Below are 24,095 nucleotides of genomic sequence, written 5' to 3' on the forward strand. Positions count from 1 at the left end.
CCTATCACCCTCACCTTAACCTCCTTCCACCTATCGCATTCCCAATGCCCGTCCCCCAAGTCCCTCCTCCCTACCTTTTATCTTAGCCTGCTTGGCACACCTTCCTCATTCCTGAAGAAGGGCTTATGCCCGAAACGTCGATTCTCCTGCTCCTTGGATGCTGCCTGACCTGCTGCACTTTTCCAGCAACACATTTTTCAGCTCATGTTTGGAACAAGGCTGCAATGTGGTCAAGAGTTAAGTGGCCCCAGAGGAACCAAACTGAATGACAGTGCCTTTGCCTGTCCTAGTTCTTCTGTATAGACCTTGAAGGATGAACAGTGGAGTTAATGACTTTCTTTGAAAATGTTTGTAGGTGACCTTGGAAGATGATTTTGATTAGCAAGACATTTTATGCTCAGTAGTTTTATATTCAGTTGAGATACCTTTGTTTCCTCAAACGGTGATCACATTTGCGCACCACTTTTGCCACTCTGCCAATGCTCTTGCTGTTGCCAGTTATCCCTGAGGTGGCACATACTTTAGCCTGGCCTTCCATTTTCTTCTTGTGCCACAGCTGAAGGTTAGGAGAAAGTGAGGACTGCAGATGCTGGAGATCAGAGCTTAAAAATGTGTTGCTGGAAAAGCGCAGCAGGTCAGGTAGCATCAAAGGAACAGGAGAATCGATGTTTCGGGCATAAGCCCTTCTTCAGGAATGATTCTCTTGTTCCTTTGATGCTGCCTGACCTGCTGCGCTTTTCCAGCAACACAGCTGAAGGTTGGCTGCTAAGGTTGTGCAACATCCAAAGAGGGAAGATTTGGAAGACCCAAAAGAATGGACACCGGATCTAACTTAACCTCAGTTCCCAAAACCTCTTCCAACACACTCACTATGGCATCCCAATTACTGCAAATCTTGTGGCATGACCACAAGCAATGAGTGAGAGTGCCCATATCCATTTTACACTTAGGGCACATTGGGGACACTCCTGTCTTAAATTTTGCAACCCATTCCGGTGCCAAGTGAGCCCTATGGAGTACCTTCAGTTGAATAGCCTGGGTCCTATTGCAAATTGAGATCTTCCTCACATTTTCCCAGATATCCTCCCACATCTCTGATGAGATCTCTGCCCCCAATTCTTGAGTCCAGGTTCTGCATAGCCACTCAATGTCTTTCGAAACATTACTTCCTAATAAGTGATAGAGGGTGCTAACCGAGAGGGCGCTCCTCAACCACAGCACTCTCCTCTCTGTATCTGACTTGTAGGGACTAACCATTAATGTAGTCTTTTTTTGTATGAAGTCTCTAACCTGGAAGTAATGAAAGGGATCTCTCCTAGGTAGCTCAAATTTCTGACTCAGCTGCCTGAAGGACGTCATGACCTCCCATCAAATAGATCTCCCAGCAGGAGATTCCTCTGGACTCTGAGAACATACAGCCAGAGTCCATCGATCCTGGCTGGAATCCAAATATTCCCACTATGGGAGTGAAAGAGAAAGTTTTTTCGTAAATTGCCCTCGCCCTACCACATCATTCTCCATGCTTTAACTGTGCTTAGGACAATTCGGTTTCACAACAATTCTCATCTTGTCCATAAACAACAAATTAATGAGGGGGCATTTTGTTTTGGGGCCTCAATGTCCAACGAGATTGACCACGGGTCTTGACAGGCCCATTCAACCAATTGGTATTTCTTAAAGTCTGGAAAATCTAAACCCCGTCTTTCCTGCGGAAGCTGCAATTTATCCAGCTTAATAAGAGGCTGCCTATGATGCCAGATAAAAGATCCAAGTCAAATGTAAAGCCTGCATAGTGCTTGCCTTGGCAGCAACTATGGGAGCATTTGCATGGGATACAATAAGTGAGAAAGAACATTCATTTTGACCAGAGCTGTTCTGCCCAAGCAAGATATCGGAAGATCTTCCCTGAGCCAAAGGTCCTGCCTTATCTTCTTTAACAACTGCACATAGTTGGCTTTATATAGTTGATCAAAGACAGTGGTGATAAAAACATCTAAATACAGAAAAACCCCCTGTGACCACCGGAAAGGGAAATGAGTTTCATCACCAAAATTGGGCATCCGAGTAAGGTCCCCAACAGGCATGGCCTCCGATTTCATGAAATTAATTTTATACTCTGAAAACAAACCAAATAGATTAATCACTTGTGTTAAATAGGGCACAGATGTCATTGGATCAGTTAAAAAGAGAAAGACATCATCTGTGTAGAGGGTGATTTTATGCCTGCCTGACCCTACCTCCGGGGCAGTTATATTAGGATCTGTCCGGATGCCTTCCGCCAGCGGCTCGATCACCAGTGTGATCACTAGCGGCGAGAGAGGGCACTCTTGACGGCAGCCTCTGCCGACACAAAAACTATCTGACCTTATACCATTAGTGAGAGCCACTGCTTTCGGATCACTATACAGCACTGCCACCCATTTGGCAAAAACCCCTCCAAGACTAAACCGTTCCAGGACATAAAAGAGGTACGGCCACTCCACCCGATCAAACACTTTCTCTGCATCCAGGGAGACTACCAAACCCAGGATCATTCTTTGCTGGCATATTTGGACCATATTTGATACTCTTCTAATATTGTTGGTAGGTCTACGACCCTCAATAAAACCTGTCTGGTCCTCCTTTACAACAAAAGGCAAATACCCTCTCCAGCCCTAATGCCAGTATTTTTGACAGGATTTTAAAATCTATGTTCAGTAACAATATGGGCCTATACGAAGTGCAATCCTCTAGGGTTTTCCTTTTCTTAAGAGTAAGAGAAATATTTACTTCTCTCAAAGAAGATGGGAGGCGGTCCTGACTGAATGAGTAATTGTATATACCCAAGAGTGGCCCGGCCAGCTTGTCTATAAACTCCTTATAAAACACTTTGAAATCCATCTGGGCCGGGCGCTTTACCACTCTGGAGCAGCCTCATTGCCTCCTGTATTTCCTGAATTGTCAGGGGGGCATTCAGAAAGGACGCCTGCTCTGAGGTTACACCCGGAAGATCCAGGGTCTTAAAAAAGGATTCCATCTTCATCATTCTGTCCTCACAGTCCTCCGAACAGTACAGCTCAAAATAAAACTTGCTAAATGCTGCATTAATCTTTTTAGCATTGCAAGTAAGAGTACCAGCACTCTCTCTGATGGATATAATAGATTGGGGGGGCATTCTTTTTTCTGGCCAAGTACGCTAGGTATCGACCCGGTTTATTCACCATACTCAAATAATGTCTGTTTTGTAAAAGAGATATCCCTCTTTACTGTCTGGGTGAGTGCAGCATTCAAAGTAGCCCTAAGGGCTGTATTCCGCTGCAATTTAATTGCAGATGGTCTGTTGAAGTGTGCCAACTCAGCTGCCTTCAGGCAAGCCTCAAACAAACGTTGCTGTTCTCACCTCTGCCGCTTCCGGATTGTAGAGTAAGAAATAATCAAACCTTGTGCATAGGCCTCGGCAGTCTCCCGCAGCACCGATGTATTACTGGCCGTACCTAAATTAATATCCCAAAATATTTTAAACTCCTGCAAAAAATACTCTATAAACTAGCTATCTTTCAGGAGGAAAGGGTCCATGCGCCAGTGTTGGGAGCCCGTCCTGCCACCACCAGCCTTGACATCCATATACACTGCCGCATGATCAGATGCTATGTTCCCTATTCTGCAAGACCAATACCAAATTCAAAACGGTCAATCGGACAAAAAGAATGTCAATTCTAGTATAGCACTTATGTGGATTAGAAAAAAAGGTAAAATCTCTACCCTCAGGCTGAAGACATCTCCACATGTCCACCAACCCCAGCTCCCTGTTCAGGTCCACCAACTGCCTGGATTGCAGGGATATATCCACAAGACCGGGGCATCCTGTCCACCTTGGGGTCAATAACGTGATTAAAGTCTCCCCCTGTAATTGTATGACGCGCCCCAAGGGTCATCAATATAGAAAGTGCATCAGTTAAGAATTTAAGAGGATGTGCTGGGGTGGGGGTGAGGTGGTGTGTGGTTGGCAATATACATTCAGAATCCCATATTCCTCTCCATGTATTAAAGCTTTAAAAATTATGAATTGCCCACACTCATCCTTAATTTGGCCTAGCATTTGAAATGGGAGGTTTTTCCAGATGAGAATAGCAACTCCTCCACTTTTCGAATTATAGGATGAGAAAAACACCCTGATTGGAATACCAACATTTCCACTATGGGAGTGAAAGGGAAAGTTTTTTGTAAATTGCCCTCGCCCTGCTGCATCATTCTCCATGCTTTAACTGTGTTTAGGACAATCTGCAGTGGTCCATAACAGTTCTCATCTTGGCCGAATCCTCCCTGTTGCAACTTCAAATGCTTCTTATTGGTTAAATGTATTTCTTGTAATAAGGCTACATTGACCCTCTCTTTTCTAAGGCTTGACAGTATCTTTTTTCTCTTAATTGGTGAATGACTCCCCTTAATGTTCCAGGTGCACCATTTAAATGAATGGCTAGCCATGATTGTCCGAAACAGTCCATGACCCCCCGGGAGGAAGAACCCCACTCATTGCGTGCCGAGTGAAAATCATAAATAGTTCATATAAGTTTAAAAATGCAACTCCCAAAACTACCAAATCAAAACTTCTAACAGCTATTTCTACAACATACCAACATAAAACATAAATGAAAGGAGACTTTCCCCCTTGTGCACAGGGGGGCACTCATACCACCCATTAGCCCCACCATGACTCCTTCTACCTGAAGCTATGCCCCTGCCCAGACAACACCAAGTAAGAAAACAAAACGAACATCTTATAACAAGAATGTTAAAAGTGGGCACTCAATCTGTCCCCTCCATACTGTAACTGTAGAACAAAGAAAAGACATAGAAACTCTCCCCACTTCCTCCCACCGCCACCTCCCCCATCCCAAACCTGAAAAGAAAAATAAAAGGAAATAATAAGAAAAGAAAACCCAGGAAAACAAAGGATGATGGAAGGGAGAGAGAAGGCAGAGGAGAGGAAAAAAATTAAGTAATTATGACCCTGACACGTATTAAAAAAAACCACACCCCAACAACCAAGTAAACCAGGCAAATTACAGAGACAAAAAAACGGAATAAACATAATTATTCAAGCCAGTCAGTCTATTTTAAAGCATCCAAGAAGACATTTGCCTTTTCCAGTGAATCAAAATTGAACACGGACCCTCTGTGCCTGAAATGCAGTCAAATCCCTCAGCCGCCTTTTTACCTCAAAAAGAGGCCTTCTTCTTGCGAATCACGACTGGAGAGAAGTCCTGGAAAAGCATCATTTGTGATCCTTTATATATCAGAGCCTGAGGATCCTTCCCCAGTGCTCTCGAGGCTTCCAGCAGCATTTGGTTATCTCTGTAGTGCTGGAGTCGCAGTAGGACCGGGTGGGGGCACTGGTCCGATTCGGGCCTGCGTACTGCGACCCAGTGTGCCTGCTCAACCCGAACCTGCCTTATCTCGACTTCCAGCCTCAGAAACTGCGGGGTTACCTCTCCAAGAAGCTGACGAGCTGATCTTCGTCATCCCGTTCAGGAAGCCCCACCAAACGGATGTTCTTCTGACGAGCTGCTCCGCCAAGGCTCGCATTCACCTTTCCAGGGCCTGAACCTGACCTACCAAAGATTCCACCATGGTCTTGGAAGCTGCGGCCCATTGCTCTGCCTCTCTGACACACTGCCCGAAGTGCTGGATCTCCTGGTCATGTCTCTGCAGTGTGACCAAGATTGATTCAAGCCTTGCCCGGGTCTCCTCCGTCAACGAATCAATCTTCTCTTGGAGTTTCATAGACTTGAGATCAGGCTGTGCTCTATCAGTGAGTCCCCTGGGGCGGTCGCGGAGGCAGACACTATGGCCATGGGTGTGTCCATTGTTGCGGGGATGGGAGGTCCCTGCCTGATGCAATCCTCGTGCTCCCTTCCATTTGGTCATTTTCTTAACAATTTAAACTGATAGTTCTAGGGGTCAAGAAATGGTTATTTCCAGCACATTAAGTAGTAAAAGGAGGGGGAGTGCCCCACTTTGTCTGGATTCTGGTGCAGAGCTCAGCAAAGCAGACCTACTGGGTCGCCACCGTCTTGAATCTCCAGACGGTCATTTTAACACAGCGTCCTGCTCGCATGTCCACGTGTCTGTCCTGGACATGCTGTGATGCTCCAGAGGATTACAACACAAAACTGGAGGAGCAACATCTCACCTTCAAACTGGGCAGTTTATAACCTTCTGGGCTCAACATTGAGTTCAACACCTTCAAATTGTGAACCAATTCCTTCCCTTTCTTTTACCTTTGCTTGTTACATTCTCTGTCACCCTCTCTCTTGTCCCCCCAACCCAGTAGGACTGTCTGTTCTTTCCAGTCTGGCAATTAGACACACCATTGTTCTCCTGTTCTCACATTCCAATCACTGAATCTGAACTGTCAACATCTTTTCTCTCCCTAGCATTCCATACCCCTCTGCTCCACTATTGAATACATGCTGCCCCCTCCATTTCAGCTCTGATGAAGAGTCATCTGGACTTAGTGTTAGCACGCTTTCTCTCTGTGGATGCTGCTTGACCAACATTTTTTGTTTTCAGTTCAGATTCCCGCATCTGCAGTAATTTGCTCCTAATGGTGGAGAAGATCTGTTTTATCTGCTAGTATAGGTCACAGGTGTGGAAGGCACTGACAAAGGAGCCTGGGTTAGTTGCTGCAGTGCATCTTGTAGAAGGTCCATAATGCAGAAACAGTGTGTTAATGTTATATGGTCCATTACCGAATGTGGAGAAAGTGAGGACTGCAGAAGCTGGAGATCAGAGTCGAAAAGTGTGGTTCTGGAAAAGCACAACAGGTCAGGCAGCATTCAACGAGCAGGAGAATCGATGTTTCGGGCATAAGCCCTTCATCAGGAATATGGCTGAGATGCACCAGGATTGTTTGAACTGGCTGAAACCTAAAGGACATAGCTATTAGATTAAGCCTGTGGCAGGCAAGGCAACTAACAAGAGGGGAAAAATGTACTTGGCCAATCCTCACTAACCTACCTGGATCAGATGCAAATGTCCATGACAGTATTGATAGAAGTGACCACTATATGATCTTCATGGAGACAAAATCTCGCCTTCAGACTAAGGAACTCTGCATCACAACGTGTGGTACCACCACTGCGCTAAACTTGATGACACTACAAGACTGGAATACTTGTATACCAAGGCCCACTCTGAGATTCCGAGTGTCATTGATGTCAACTTTCCACCGTGTGACATTAACAAACAGCTGAAGACACTGTGAAAGCAACATTCTGCCAGTAGTACTGAAGTTCTAGATCTAGCTGCACCCTTAGCTGAACAGTTCCAGTATGTCACAACACGAGCATCTATTCAACATATAGAAGATTGCCTAGGTATATCCTGTGCACAAAAGCACGACAAATCCAACTTTGCTGATGACTGTTCTATCAGTCTGCTCCAGTCATCAGCAAAGTGATTGAAAGTGTTTTCGGCAGTGCTATTGTACAGCACTTATTTAACAATTACTTGCTGATTGACACTCAACTTGGGCCACTTGGCTCCTGACTTCATTATAGCCTTTGTTCAAAATGGACAAAAAGCTGAATTCCAGAGGTGAAATAAGAACAAAGCAGCACTCAACTGAGTGTGGCATCAAGAAACCTCAGCAAACCCGGAGTCAGTAGGAATCAGAGCGGGGAAAGGTCATAAGTTGCGCAAAGGAAGATAGTTATGGTTGTTGGAAGCCGATTATCTCGGAGGAGTTCTCAGGATAGTGATTTTGCCCCAAACGTCTTCAGCTACTTCATCAATGACCTTTCCTTCATCATTAAGTCAGAAATGGGATGTCTGCTCATGACTTCATGATGGTCAGTATCATCAGTCTCTTTTCAAATGCAGTAAAACGTGGACAAGATTCCGGCTTAAGTCAATTAAATGGCAAGGAACATTGTGTCATAATAAGTCCCAGGTAATGATCATCGCCAACATGAGAGAATCCAACCAAAATTACCAATTAAAATACTAGCTGTGTTGGATTAGCTCCCCAAAGGTGTCCATTGCTGGGAGAGCTTTCCAAAGACAGGGTGCCAGATAGACCATCTGCTGCTTCAAGGAGAATTGAAACTAATTTGCATATTCAAAGGCCTAATAAAGACCATTTTACAACTCCTCACTTCTTGGGGAACCTGCCAGCTTCATGGACATTACATCCCAACAGCAACCCAGGGGCTCAGTTTCTTGCCCAAAAGGGAAAGTATGGACATGGAAGGCCATGGAAGCACCAACGATTGCATAGGAGCTGTCAACCCTCTGATGTTTTCTACTCTTTCTAATTGGCAATTCATCTAGCCCAGAGATCTTTTACTTCCTCTATAGCACTCACCTCTCCTGGGGCGGAGCTGAGGCTTCAGAGCTTCTGCTTTCTTACTGGGAGCAATACCAGGAGCCTTTTTATTGTAATCAATCTGTTCAGACATGTTATGATCTATTTCCAAGAAAATGGGTCTCGAACCTAGGCCGCCTTGTCGAGAGGTAGGAACACCAACACTGTGTCACAAGGCTCTAGACATTAGTGAAGCGCAGTATAGATTATATGTTCAGAACAAGAAATACAACAGCAGATGGACCATATCTGATCTGAATGTGGTAACTTTGGTCTTACCCCAAAGCACCACAATGACTGAAATCATGTGCCAATCTGCCTTACAATAATAGTAAGTGAAGCCAACTGCTGCAATCAATGGACAAAAGTTTGAAATGGTCAACAAGTTTAGCTGTTTGAATACCACAGTTGAGCAGCTCAAGTAATAAAACCAGAATTATCTTGGTATGTAACAAAAATTTGACTGTGAGCAAAGAGCAGTTAGTCTTTTAGCAAAGCTAAAGGTTTGTCTTGCACTCCTGTGTGTGCTTGGGAGAAATAGACAGCTTACTCCAGCCAAACGACAGCATTTTCGCATGACTTAGTTATGGAGATTACAGAAGTCAAGGGGCTGAATTTCCCTATTGGTTTTATATGACCAGGTGGCCCAGAATGAATTTTCTCATGTGATCTGTATTATATATGCGTTTCGGGTGCTCTCCCTTTAAGAGAACAAGTCAGGCGATTCGCAAGGTGGTGAGTTGGGAGGTCAGTCTAGAGCTGGCTGTAGAGGTTCTAAAAATAAAGTGTTCCTGCTTAGAGTTAAACCTGTGCCTCCCTTGTGTATAATTCCTAGTTCCCAGCGAGTTACAAACTTAACAACTGGCAACGATTGTTGATCTGACCCACAAACTGTATGCAACTGCATTTTTTTTTTGTTTCTAAGTTTTGTGTTCAGCGGAGACGTCGCCTGGACTTTAGGAATTTTGGTACAGGATTAAGGAGTTAACATCAAGGAAGTGGGTGTGAGGGGACTCAGGTTGCAGACAACACCAGGAAAGAAGGTACTCACCAGGGAGTGAGAAGGGTGGGTTGCGCTTCAGTGGTTCGGTGTGGACTTGTTGGGCCGAAGGGCCAGTTTCCACACTGTAAGTAATCTAAATCTAAAAAGCGGCAGTCATGAAGGGACTTGGACTGATGGCTGAAGAAGAGTATGTGCCTGGGAGATACCAGAGGCATCATGGTGAGGGCTTGTGAGGAGACTTAGGCTGTGGGTGACACCAGGGAGGAATAGTGTGCTAATACAGTGGGCGAGGGAGCGACCGACATGGGAATGTTTATCAAGGGGACTCAGGGTGCGAGCGACAACTAGACAGGTGATTGGATCGTTTGATGAAGAGTCAGATTGAACTTCTTACACAAACGTTTTAATTCATTCTTAAAAGTGAACAAAATGGCTGAGGACATCCTAGTACCAGTTTTCTTAATTACCATTGGGAGCAAACGTCCCAATTTTAAGGAGTCAGGTACAACCAGAGAAATATATGAAGAAGACATTTCAAATGCTATGTGAAGTGGGCGGCATGGTGGCACAGTGGTTAGCACTGCTGCCTCACAGCGCCAGAGACCCGGGTTCAATTCCCGACTCAGGCGACTGACTGTGTGGAGTTTGCACATTCTCCCCGTGTCTGCGTGAGTTTCCTCCGGGTACTTCGGTTTCCTCCCACAGTCCAAAGATGTGCACGTCAGGTGAATTGGCCATGCTAAAGGGGTGCCGCCCACTTCACATAGCATTTGAAATGTCTTCTTCACATATTTCTCTGGTTGTACCTGACTCCTTAAAATTGGGACGTTTGCTCCCAATGGTAATTAAGAAATAGGAAAAGGGGTAAATGTAGGGGAATGGGTGGGTTACGCTTCGGCGGGTCAGTGTGGACTTGTTGGGCCGAAGGGCCTGTTTCCACACTGTAAGTAATCTAATCTAATCTAAAAAATTATTTCCCACCCAAGCCACTGATGATCATGGAACAGTTGTGGTTTAATTAATGGGTTCAGCACGAAACAGAGTCCATCGCCCAATTTGTGGCTGCCTTAAAGAATTGAGCAGAACACTGAGAATTCAAAGGATTCCTCCAAGATGCTTTGTGGAACCATTTGGTTTGTGGCCTTTCACACCTGGATTTCAAGGCAGCTTTTAAAATTGCTACCTCGATGGAATTGGCCACCAGTGAAGCAACACTGTTGGCTGTCAACTCCCAGGTGCAGCAAACAGTGGAAACTCAGCAAAGTGCAATACCAACCTAGAGTGCTGCCAATGTGGCAAGAGTGGCCACAAGGAGTAGATATTTTGAACTCAAGAAACCTAGTGCTCCAGGTGTATGTGAGTGAGTCATATTGCCTGAAATTGCCGGGTACAACTCAACAAATAGAAGAAGTGTTTAAAGGAGATGAGTTAAAGTGCAAGGCATAAGGTACATATTTCCAACCAGGGAGTGGATGGAGTCAGTTGGGCCTGCGGGAGAAGCAGAAGGCCCAGAGACAGTGAAGTTCCTGTTCAACATACTGACAGTATGGGGTGAAGCTGAAGTGTACCCTGGAGGTATATAGGTGATACAGGAGTTTACTGAAGAAGGAAATCAGGAGGGCGAAAAGGGGGCACAAGATAGCTTTGGCTGAGAAGATTAGGGTGATTCTTTAAGTATAATAAAGGAAAAGGAATAATTAGAGAGAGAGTAGGATTCCTCAAGGATCAAAGTGGACACGCAGGAGATGGGTGAGGTCCTCAATGAATATTTTCTCCACTGTGTTTACCACGGGGAAAGACATGAAGACTTGGGAAAGTTAATGGTCATATCTTGGGGACAGGGTGAAAGTGAGGACTGCAGATTAGAGTCGACAGTGTAGTGCTAGAAAAGCACAGCAGGTCAGGCAGCATCCAAGGAGAAAGAGAATCGACGTTTCAGGCAAAAGTCCTTCATCAGGAAGCCCTGATAAAGGGCTTTTGCCCAAAACATCAATTCAGCATGATTAGTAAGTTTGACACTCTCGATATCTTGGGGACAGTCCATATCACAGTAGAGGAGGTGTTGGATATATTAGAATGTATGAAAGTGGATAAATCTCCTGGTCCTGACCAGACATATCCAAGAACACCGCAAAAGGCTTGAGAAGAAATTGTGGGGGCCCTGGCGGATATTTTGCACCATCATTAGCTATGGATGAGGTCCTGGAAGACTGGAGGGTAGCAAAGGAGGAGAAAGTGAGGACTGCAGATGCTGGAGATCAGAGCTGAAAATGTGATTTAAGAAGGGCTGCAAAGAGAAACCTGGGAACTATGGACCAGTAAACCTAACAATTGTGGTAGGTAGGTTAGAAATTGTGGGGGCCCTGGCGGATATTTTGCACCATCATTAGCTATAGATGAGGTCCTGGAAGACTGGAGGGTAGCAAAGGGTGTGCCCTGATTTAAGAAGGGCTGCAAAGAGAAACCTGGGAACTATGGACCAGTAAACCTAACAATTGTGGTAGGTAGGTTACTTGAGAAGATTCTGAGAGATAAGATACACATGCATTTGGAAAGACAGGGTTTGATTAGGAATACTCAGCATGGCTCTGCGCATGGGAGATCATGCTTCACAAATTTGTTAGAGTTCTTTGATAAAGTGACCAGGAAGGTTGACGAAAGCAGGGCGGTAGAAGTAGTCTGCTGGACACACTTTCCTCATTCCTGAAGAAGGGCTTATGCCCGAAATGTTGATTCTCCTGCTCCTTGGATGCTGCCTGACCTGCTGCGCTTTTCCAGCAACACATTTTCAGCTCTGATCTCCAGCATCTGCAGTCCTTACTTTCTCCTCGGTAGAAGTAGTCTATATGGATTTCAGTAAGGCTTTTGAGAAGACCACATGATAGGCTGCTGTGGAAGGATATGTGGGAGATTAGAAATGTTGTTTTTGCAGATGGGTGAGGGGGTGTAGTGTGGGGGGAGGGGAAGGGGAACATTATACAAACGGTCGATATGCTCTGTTTTCGTGTACATTTCTGCTTGATTACAGAAGCGTCCGGTGCTTGCAAGCCTGTAATAAATTGTTCTTGTTTCCAAGGCTTTGTCTCAGGCTGATTGATTTGTGAGTGAGCTCTGTTTCTCACAGGTAGATCACATGGAAAACAAGAGTGAGCTGGCAAATTGGATATCCAATTGGCTTGATCGTAGGAAGCAGAGGGTAATTGTAGAAATTGCTTGGCGGTCTGGAGACCTGTGATTAATGGCATGCCTTAGGGGTCCGCACTGGGCCCATTGCTGTTTGTTAATTATATCAATGATTTGGATGTGAATGTACAAGGCATGAGTTGTAAGTTTGCGATGACACTGAAATAGGAGATATCGTGGACAGTGAGGAAGGTTATCAGAAGTTGCACAGGACCTTGGTCAGCTGGGGAAATGGGCTGACAAATGGCAAATGGAGTTTATTATAGATAAGTATGAGGTCTTGCATTTTGGAAAGTCAAATCAAGACAGGAGTTTTTATGGTGAACGGTTGTGTCTTAAGGAGTGTAGTGGAACAGAGGGACCTTGGAGTTCAGGTGCACGGTTCTCTGAAAGTGGAGTCACGGGTTCACAGGGCAGTGAAGAAGGCTTTTGGCACACTGGCCTTCATCAGTCAGGGCATTGAATATAGAAGCTGGGAAGTTATGTTGCAGTTGTACAGGATGTTGGTTGGTCCGCACTTGGAATATTGTGTCCAGTGTTGGCCACCTTGCTGTAGAAAGGATGTTATTAAACTGGGAAGAGTACAGAAGAAATTTACAAGGATATTGCCTGGACTCAACGGTCTGAGTTATAGAAAGAGGTTGGACAAAGCTAGGACCTTTTTCTTCAGAGCATAGGAGATTGAGGGGGGATTTTATAGAAGTGTATAAGATCGTGAGAGGCAAGGATAGGGTGAATGCACTCAGTTTTTTTCCCAGAATTGGGAAATCAGACTAGAGGGCATCAGTTTAACGTTAGAGGGGAAAGAATAAAAGGGAACCTGAGGGGCAACTTTTTTACACAGAGGATGGTATGGACATGGAATGAGCTGCCAGTGAAAGTGGTTGAGGTGGGTACATTAACAACATTTAAAAGGCACTTGAACAAATACATGGACAGTAAAGGTTTCGAAGGACATAGACCAACTTCAAGGAAATGGGGTTAGTGTGGATGGGCATTTTGGTTGGCCTGGACCAGTTTGGGCCAAAAGGCCTGTCTTCATGCTGTAAGACTCTATGACTCTAATTCTGGGTTCTTCCCAAAATAGAGGGAAGACAGTAAAATAGAAGTGCATATGGGTGCAGCAGTATCCCTAATTCCTAATTGGTATACAGGGAGAATTTAAGGGCACTACCATTGAAGGCTGTCAAGATCACACTACAGATGTATATGGAACAAGTGGTGCCATTGAAAGGCTGTGTACTACTGACAGAGACCAGTGTGCCGAACGGCCACTTTATGTTGTAAATACCCGGCATTATTTGGATGCTTCTAGGTGGAAAAATTAAAGTTGAACTGGGACATGGTTAATATGTTGGCGGACTTAAACATAAGTTTGTAAGATATTCTAAACAAGTACAAAGGTGTCTTCCAATGAACCCTGAGGGAAGTGAAAAGAGTCAAAGCTAAATTACAGTTGAAGCCAGAGGCTTGGCCTAGGAGTCTGAAGGTGCATCCGGTTACCGTATGCCATCCAGCCTAATGTGAAGCAGAACTGGAACGGCCGGTGAATCTGTGAGCATTGGAACAAATAACCACCAATGGATGGGCCACTTCCATCATTCTGTCTTAAAAGCAGATGATGCGGTGAGGATTCAAGGTGACTTTAAGGTCACAGTCAACCCAACGCTGAGTGAGGATCAATACCCACTTCCACTCATAGAAGATCTATAAAGGGGACGGCAGGGGGAAGAAAATTCTCCACAATGGATTGTTGGCCTACCTACAGATGGGGGTTTTGATTAGATTAGATTAGATTCCCTACAGTGTTGAAACAGGCTCTTTGGCCCAATAAGTCCACACTGACCCTCCGAAGAGCAACCCATCCAGACCCATTTCCCTCTGACTAATGCACCTAGCACTATGGGCAATTTAGCATGGCCAATCCACGTGGCCTGCACATCTTTGGACTGTGGGAGGAAACCAGTGCACCCGGAGGAAACCCACGCAGACACGGGGAGAATGTGCAAACACCACACAGACCATCGCCAGAGGCTGGAATCGGTCCCAGCTGCTGTGGGCAATAGTGACACACAGGGCTTTTTTTGCCATAAGCAGCTTCCATTTGACATCGCGTCAGTGCTGGCTGTGTTCCAGAGGGCCATGGATCAAGTATTACGTGGGTTGCCAGGAGTCCAGTATCATCTGGATGATATTTTGATTGTTGGACCCTCCAAAGTGGAACTTTCCAAAAATTTAGAGGGATCCCAAAAAAGATTGCAAGACTATAACCTAGAGGTAAAAATGGAGGAATGAAAGTTTGTTAAAGACTCCCTAGAGTACCTGGGCAATTTAATCAACGGTGAGGGACCACACAAGGTGCCCAAAAAGATGCAGGCCATCATGAAGGCCCTCAGACCAGAGAACATGTCTCAACTGAGATTGTTCTTGGGGCTTGTCCATTATTATGGCTTGGATCTGGCAACTGTGTTCAGCCCCTACATTGATTCTGGCAAAAGGCCAGCTATGGAAATGGACCCAGGAATAGGAGGTGGCTCATCAGAAGGTGAAGCAAGTTCTACAAATTTCATTAGTGACCCAATGATGCCCTGCAGTTAGTGTGTGATGCCTCACCTTATGGCATTGAAGCTTCACTGTTGCACATCTTACTGAATGGAAAGGAAAGGCTCATTGCATTCACATCAAGAACAGAAATAAAGCCAGAGCAGAATAATGCATAAGTCAAAAAATAAGGATTGTTTCCTTTACAGCAGGCACTTCGTACTTCAGGCCGACCACAGAGCGATAACCTCCAATTTTGGGCCATATATGAGGATTACATTAATGGTGGCAGCAGGAGTTTAGTGTGGGATATGAGAATTGTTATTCCTCCCCTTTTAAGGGGAAAGATGCTGAAACAAGTGCACTAAGGACACCTGAGCATGATGTGAATGAAAGAGATAGCCAGGAGCTACTTCTAATGGCCAGAGGTGGACTCCCAGATTAAGGAGAAGGCAGGATCATGCAAATCCATTAGTAAGGAATTTGCTGCCATTGTTACCCCTTCACCCATGGGGGTGGCTTCAATCACTGTGGCAGCAGATTCAAGTTGATTTCACAGGATCAGAAGAGGGATGGATGCTATGAATGGTTGTGGATGCCCAGACAAAGCGGTCCAAGGTGGTGGTCATGAAGTCTCTATCAGCAAGAGCAACAATAGACTGAATGGATGAAGTATTTGCCAGGTTTAGGAATCCCAGACAAGTGTAAGTGACAGTGGTCTATAGTTTGTGGTAGAAACATTCGAGGAGTACCTGGAGGAAAATCACTGAGTCAGACATGTCAGGTCGGCTCCATGTCACCCTGCGACAAACGGCCAGTCAGAGAGATTTAGACAAACCTTGAAGCAGCCCTAAAAGCCTCACCAGGCATCCCTAGCACAAATTCCTCCAGTTCATAACAAATAATTGAACCCAGTTCCTCATTCATATACAATAACTAAGCAACATTAAAAGAACAACAGACATGCAAGCAGGTGTTTTAAAATGTTATAAAGCGGAGGTTGACCCCCGCATGAGGTATTTCCTCCATAAGGAATTCCTCAGAAACATGCACAAGTGGCAACCCACTGTTCGCCGGCTTCCTTAATGTTCAATCTCCAGCTGAGAACCATGTCTGACTTATTGCCGCCAGGAGAGACCAGAGAGATGGTTAAGTGAAATCCAGAAGGACAGATGGTCAGAAGGACGGGAACCTCGCAGTCAAGGGTATTCCAAAGAGGAACTGGTTGGCCTGGAATTACACACGTCTGGGGAGAAATGGATCCCAGCGGTGGTGGTGGCTCAAACAGGACTGTTGTCATGTATGGTACAGACTAGAGATGAACTGCTCTGGATGAGACCTGTAACCAGCAGATCACTGCACCCGACCAATGCGAGGAGGTCCCTCAGAACACCGAGTGGTCTTGACTGAGTCATGAGTCTCTGAGCCTGGATTGACCATTCCCCGGGGGGGGGGGGGGGGGGAACAATACTGCAGTCACAGGGCGACAACAGCTGATCAGAGAGGGCTGTGCCTGCAGTACAACAGGAGCTTCCTGGTGCTTGGAGACTGCACTTAGAAAAGGTTCCTAAGATGAATCACCAATCCCTAAGAGACTGATCATATCAATACAAACTGTAGATAGAATGTCTTTTATTTAGGGAATGATTGTTTTTAATGTTTTTATGAATATTCCTAACTGGTGTATCTATGTTGGCTTCAATGCCTGTATCATCTTTTTAATGGTTGTTTGTGTTGATTAAAGGGGTTTTGATTAAAATAAAGGGGTGGGGGTTTATGTATGTAGTTGTGCTGCTTCCCCTTTAAGAGAGCTCGTCAAGCGACTTGCAAGGGGCTCTGTGCAAGTGTAAGCAACTAAAATAAAGTGTTCCTGTTCAGAATTTTACCTGTGCCCCCTTGTCTGTAATTCAAGTGAATTACAATTTGCTTTGCAGTTCTTAATTTTTAACGTAAACTGGATCTTGGATGTGTTTCCAAGGGAATCTTGAGGTGACTGAGATGGAAGCGTTTGCAACTGCTGGGGCCTTCCAGCTTCAAATATAGCAACCTCTTGCTATATTTGAATCCCACCAATGCCACCATTTTCTCTGTACAGTCTTTCACGCAAAAGGCTAGCACTCACTCTAGCTTTGCCACTGCACACACAAGGCCGAAGGGCTGTCATCCACCTCCAAAATTACTGACCCTTCTTGCCCTTTGCATTTCCTATTAACTCGTTGTCACCTCATCACTTCTTCTTATGCATTACCACTAACTACTCTTTCCTTCACTTACATCAAATTCAATCCCTCCCTTCTTCCATTGCACAAAAAACTGGTCTATTCCACTGACTGATCCCTCAGCATCTTCCTGACTGATCTAAGTGTCATCTACAGTTTGCACCTTGACCTGCAGAACTGACCATGACCAACATACTGCACTGGAATAGGATCAGCCCCTTGACTAACAGTGGTGGTACCGATTGACTGACTGTAGTCCCCCTTCACCCTTCAAAGGATTCTTCTCAATTGATTTTCCCACATGGTCATTTGCTTAAAGCACATGCAATGTGTTTGCCATGTAAACTGTTTATCCCTGTCTGATTATTACATTTACTATTCAGTGCTCTCTATTTTCATAAGCTACTTGTCTTCTACTCTGTGCTACAAAGCAAGCTAAACTGCTGATGCTGGCAGCTTGTAACTGAGTGCTGAACATCTTGTGCCCTGAGAAAAAAATGTAGCCCACACAAGGGTAGAATCCCATAAGTGAGCATTCATGTTAGTAAGTGGAAGGCAGGGAGGGTTGGGCAGGGGAAAATATTCTTGGTGGTGGGATCTAGTTAGAGTTGACAGATGTGTTTAAGGATTATTCATTGGATGTGGAGACTGGTGGGGTGGAAGGTGAGCACAAGGGGGACCCCGTCTATATTGTGTTTGTGGAGGGGGGGGGGGTGATTTAGATCAGTGGATTGGGGAAGGGATGCGGTGCAGTGGAGGGTTATCTAGATAACAGAATAGGGGAAAGCACGTTGTCCAAAGTAGGTGGACATCTGGGATGCTTGGGGGTGGAATGTCTCCTCATCCGAGCAGATGCAGCGGAGGTAGAGGAATTGGGAGAATGGGATGGAGTTCTTGCAGGATACTGGGTGGGAAGAGGTGTAGTTCAGGTAGTTGTGGGAGTCTGTGGGTTGATTGTAAACGCTGTATGGAGACTATCACCAGATATGGAAATGGAGAGGTCAAGAAAGGGGATGGAGGTGTCTGAGATGGATTAAGTGAATTTGAGGGTGGGGTGGAAGTTACGGGTGAAGTCAATGAACTGCTCTGGTTCAGCCTGGATGCAGGATGCTGTTATACATATAATGGTGGAAGAGTTGTGGCACAATGCCTGTGTAGGTACTGAAGAGGGACTGTTTTAAATATTTTTAAAATCTCAAATATGGAAATAATTTACATGGTATTCGTAACAAATAATTGAACCCAGTTCCTCATTCATATACAATGACTCAGCGACAACAGACATGCAAGCAGCTGTTTTAAAACATTGTAAAGCTGAGGTTGCTCCTCTGAGAACTAAAACCGAAACACTCAAAAACAATCAAAAATGAGTATCTCGCCCTATAACCTGTGTAGAGTGTAAAAAGTGGTGTAACCTGCTTTTCAGCAACTTTTAGTAGTTTAATAAAATAAATCCCTGACTCTCACTTTAAAATCAACAAGTAACAATTTATTTATCTCACTCTAACAGTGAACAATTTAACTAAACTATTAAACCAAATAAAATCCTTCTAACTACTATTCCTGAATGAATCTAGATTCTAATGATATGCTGTCCCAATAAATACAAATCCCACTCATATAAAAAAAATTGTAGCCACTCGAAATTACAGCCAGGTTATGTGTCTTCCAGAATGTTCTGTGCCTTTTCCGTCAATTCTTCTGTCAGGAATAAACAGTAGTTGTATCCTTGGTACCATTGTTATTTAGATGTTGCTTTCCCTCAGACATAGAGGACACTGTGAGAGTCAACGATTCTCGAGAGCTGAGGGCCATTAGCTCTTGTGAATGGTGGCTGGCTCTGGGGTCTTTATCCAACTGTCCCCTTATTTTACACACTTGATGGCATACCAATATTTCTTATAATAGGATTGGTCCTACGTTGTCAAAACCATTTAATAGGTTTTTGGTATCTAAGTACCTGGTTCAAATTGATTGGCTAAGTTCAAAAACCTATTGTCTTGGTAAAAACTGTTGTTTGGCCTGCTAACTGTACAACCTTTTGATACAAATCTTTCAATTTGGGTTCTCTGTGTACTTGCAAACTTTCAATCTGTGGCTCACAGACCTCCATTTTAAATCTCTAAGCACAGAAAAAGTACCTGATCACAGAATGCTTTCTCCTCTTACACTTTACAAACACCAAATTCTAGTTTCCTGCCTCACAATCTACAAGGAACTTATCCAACTTTGCAACAGTAAACAGAGCAGACACGTGTTTAAACTTAATTCCGCCTGATATTTTCATCAGATGGAGGCAGACATATGGTCACTGATAACTTTCTAAGCTGATAACCTTCCAGAAAACCAAGCATTCTCGAATCTCTTGTCTTTAAAAGTTTGTTCTTCCTTGTGTCCATAAAGTCAGTGTTGTAAGAGTGAAACAACATAGTATATTGCATTGCATTGAGGAAGTGATGGCCTAGTGGTATTATTGCTGGACTATTAATCCAGAGACCTCCGTAATGTCTGTGGGGCCTGGGTTTGAATCCCAACAAGGCAGATAGTGGAATTTGAATTCAATAAAGATCTGGAATTAACGATGACCATGAATCTATTGCCGATGGTTGGAAAAAAATCCATCTGATTCACTCATGTCCTTCAGGGAAGTTCTGAGCTATGAGTGACTCGGGACCCACAGCAATGTGGTTGACTCTTAACTGCTGTTATATGAAGCACTGACAAATGTAGTCAGACTGATTACAAATATGATAATTTTGTGGAATATCAAGGATATTTATCTCATACTTAGCAGGTGTCAAACAGTTTTAAATTAGTTTCATGGTCAGTTTGCATGCATGAAAAATAGCAATGTTGACTTAATAATTAAACACTACCCACTGCATCAACAGTGTTTATATATCAAGCTGCGCATAACAAAATGTAACAGTATCCTGAAATTAATGGTTACTGTTCATTTTCTATCAGTTTTTAAGTGTTGTTCTTCTTGTAACATTTTTTCAGATTGAGAGAATGGAGGAACTGGCACCAGAAGTAAAAGTGAGACGGCAAGACAAGCTAAATGAGGTATATATTCAATGCTATCACAAGTCAATTTGACTAATGTGATTAATATAATCTCTGAGTATAGAATAAAGGAGTTAACTCATTTATTTGTTTTAGTCCCATGGAAAAGAGAAACAAAGAAAAGGAATAGATCATTCAGTCTTTCAAACTTGCTCTGCCATTCAATTAGATCATGCTGACCCATACCTAAATCAATTGATTTACTTTTTGTTCCATATCTTTGTAACTACCCGAAGTATCTTGCATTAACATTCTTGAACATTTCAATTGACTGAATAACCACAGCCTTTTATGGGAGGTTTAGATCTTTACTACTTTTGGCATGACAATCTAGTCGCTGGTGCCACAGCTAAATAGGCAATCTTTTACGATTATATCTTCTTGATCTTATGTACAAATAATATACTCACAGAAATAGACAGTTTGGTCAACAAACTGTTACAAGTATGATATTTTTAAGAATCATAGAACCCTACAGTGTGGAAGCAGGTTATTTGGCTCATTGAGTCCGCACCAACCTTCTGAAGAGCATCCCTACTAGACCCGGACCACTACCACCCCGCCCACCCCCCCCAAAAAAAAACCCCAGCCCTATAACCTTGCATTTCCCATGGCTAATCACCCTCGCCAGCACATCCCTGGACACTACGGGCAATTTAGCATGGCCAGTCCACCTAACCTGCTCATCTTTGCACTGTGGGAGGAAACCGGAGTACCTGGAGGAAACCCATGCAGACATAGGGAGAGTATGCAAAGTCCATACAGTCACCAATGTTATATTTTGGGATTGTGTCTTTAATTGAAGTGGTTTATATGACTTATTCTGGCCTCCTTGACAGTGAGTCTTGATGATATGGTTTTTGATGATTAAAGGGAGGTCCAGTTTCATTGTTTCATTGGAAAGAAGTTGTGTATGATATTCACATTTGGAGATGATGATAGATGATAATACTGTTCTTACAGCAATTAGGGTTGCTCATGTCAAAAGTGCCAAAGAGGAATTGAGGATGCCAGGTTGTAAACATTTATGCTTTAAACTGGCCATTTATCTAAGATGGTAGAGAGTTGCCAATCAAAGATAACTAATCAGTATTTCCTGAAGAAGGGCTCATGCCCGAAACGTTAGTTCTCCTGCTCCTTGGGGATGCTGCCTGACCTGCTGCGCTTTTCCAGCAACACATTTTCAGCTCTGATCTCCAGCATCTGCAGTCCTCACTTTCTCGTAATCAGAATTTCTACCTGGATACTGGACCTCTGTGGTTTATATGATTGTAGAGATGGGCTTTAAGAAGTAAAATGATTTTAAGATAGCCCTGAAATAGCTAGTCTGCCGGGATCCGGATTAATGCATGCAATTATGATGTTGTTATCACAGAGACATGGGTGAAAGAGGGACAGGATTGACAGCTTAATGTTCCAGGATATCGGTGTTTTAGGCGAGACAGAGGAAGAAGCAAAAGAGGTGGGGGAGTCGCTTTCTGGTTGGGCCACATATCACAGCTGCACTGAGGGAGGACATCCTGGAGGGATCTTGCAGTGAGGCATTATAGGTGGAGTTTAGGGATAGGAAGGGTGCAATCACAATGCTGAGATTGTACTACAGAACTCCCAGCTGCCAGCAGGACATAGATGAAGAGATATGTACGCAGATTCTAGAAGATGTGCAAATTAACTTCCCCCATATTGACTGGGACCCCATTAGTGCCTAGGGTTTGGATGGGAGCAATTAATTAGGTGTGTCTGTAGGGCGTTTTTGAAACACGATATGGATAGTCCAGTGAGGGAAGGGGGTTCAAAAAGTGTGGTGATGGAAAAGCACAACTGGTCAGGCAGCATCTGAGGAGCAGGAGAGTCGATGTTTTGAGCATAAGCTCTTCACCAGGAATGTGGGAGGTGCCCAAGTGAGATAGTTGGATCTGGGATAAGGTGAGGAGAGGGGAGATGAGGTAACTAGTGAAATCAACATTGATCCCATGTGGTTGGAGGGTCCCACGGCAGAAGATGAGGTGTTCTTCCTCCAGGAGTCGGGTGGCTAGGATTTGGTAGTAGAGGAGGCCTATGTCCTTGCACGTCCTTGGGGAGTGGAAGGGAGAGTTGAAGTGTTCAGCCACAGAAAGGTGGGGTTGTTTGGTTCGTGTGCAGGAGATTTCTCTGAAATGTTCCACGAGTTGGTGTCCATTCTCCCCAATATAGAGGAGACAACATCGAGAGCAACAGACACAGTGGATGAAGTGTTTGGAGGTGTAGGAAAATCTCTGCTGAATATGGAAGGATTCTTTGGGGCCTATATCTCTGGTGGGAAATATATTTCTGGTGGTGGGGTCTGACTGTAGGTGGCGGAAATGGTGGAGGATGATGCATTGCATCCAGAGCTTGGTGGGGTGGAAGGTGGGGACCAGGGAGGTTCTGTCCTTGTTGCGGTTGGAGGGGTGGGGTTCATGGGCGGAAGTGCGGCAAGTGGAGGAGATGTGCTGGAAGACATCTCCCGGTACCATCCTTTGCCACCTCAAGAGGTGTAAAACCTGCACTCACACTTCCCCCCTTACTTCCAATCAAGGCCCCAAAGAATCCTTCCACATCGGGCAGAGATTTTCCTGCACCTCCAAACACCTCATTTACCATGTCCATTGCTTTCGATATGGTCTTCTTTACATTGGGGAGACAAGATGCCAACTTGTGGAACGTTTCAGAGAATATCTCTGGGACACATACCAATCAATCTCACTGCTCTGTGGCAAAACACTTCAACTCCCCCTCCCACTCAGCCAAGGACATGCAAGTCCTGGGTCTGCCCCACTGCCAAATTCTAGCTACCCAAAGCCTGGAGGAAGAACGCCTCATTTTCTAGGTAAAAACAATGACTGCAGATGCTGGAAACCAGATTCTGGATTAGTGGTGCTGGAAGAGCACAGCAATTCAGGCAGCATCCGAGGACAGGCAAAATCGACGTTTCGGGCAAAAGCCCTTCATCAGGAATAAAGGCAGAGAGCCTGAAGCATGGAGAGATAAGCTACCCTCTCAGGCAACATGTTCCATATTTGACCCATCCCCTGGGTAATTTGCTTTTCCATCAGATCCTCGCGAAATGCTTCATTTTTCACTTTAACCTTAATTCAATTGGTCTAAGACATGCCTACATCGCGGAAGTATTTATCACAATCGGCCCAGTCTATATCACTCACCATTATGTCTGCATCAATTGCCCCCTTAGCCTCTTCTGCTCCACAGACCCCAAACAAAAGTTAACTTTTTGCTGAGACCTCTCACTTCAGGGAACATCCCGTGAAACCTCTCTGCAATCTCTGCAGTGCAATTGTTCCCTGCCGATTTTGTAGCGATTGGACCCGCGCAGACTGTGGACTAACCATATCTTTCTTTAGAGTCTGCAACAATACTTCCTTCCTCCTATATTCCACCCTGTGGCTGATGATTATGCTTCCTTACGAACTTGCAGATGCAAGGACTACTGGGTTTTCAGTTCAGTACAACAGTGAACCTTTCATCGTTTTAAGTAAAGGTCCTGCTGAGAGCCCTGTCATTGACGGTGCCAGGAATCTTCACTGCCAAAACAAAACTTTCCTGAGCATAACGCACCGCCTTTCCCCCGGTACCTCCCGCTATATGCCTCATCATTAGAGCAGATGCGATCGGGAGGTAAGCTAAGAGAATGGAAGAGAGTCCATTCAGGTAGGATACTGTGACGATGCATAATAAATGTAACAGTGGAAATTGAAAG

At 44.5% G+C, this 24,095-nt stretch overlaps 1 protein-coding gene across 2 annotated transcripts in view; it reads left to right on the forward strand.

The window, feature by feature from the left end:
• si:zfos-1056e6.1 (uncharacterized protein LOC107988029 homolog) overlaps positions 1 to 24,095 on the forward strand; it is a 160,375-nt gene that overhangs the window by 93,465 nt on the left and 42,815 nt on the right. For both annotated transcript variants that reach the window (XM_043696111.1, XM_043696112.1), the window contains exon 7: positions 20,297 to 20,359. In XM_043696111.1, the coding sequence (XP_043552046.1) occupies positions 20,297 to 20,359 (63 nt within the window). The remainder of the gene's footprint in view (positions 1 to 20,296; positions 20,360 to 24,095) is intronic.

This window comes from Chiloscyllium plagiosum, chromosome 9, assembly GCF_004010195.1.
Source record: "Chiloscyllium plagiosum isolate BGI_BamShark_2017 chromosome 9, ASM401019v2, whole genome shotgun sequence".
In the NCBI taxonomy this organism is placed as follows: Eukaryota; Metazoa; Chordata; class Chondrichthyes; order Orectolobiformes; family Hemiscylliidae; genus Chiloscyllium; species Chiloscyllium plagiosum.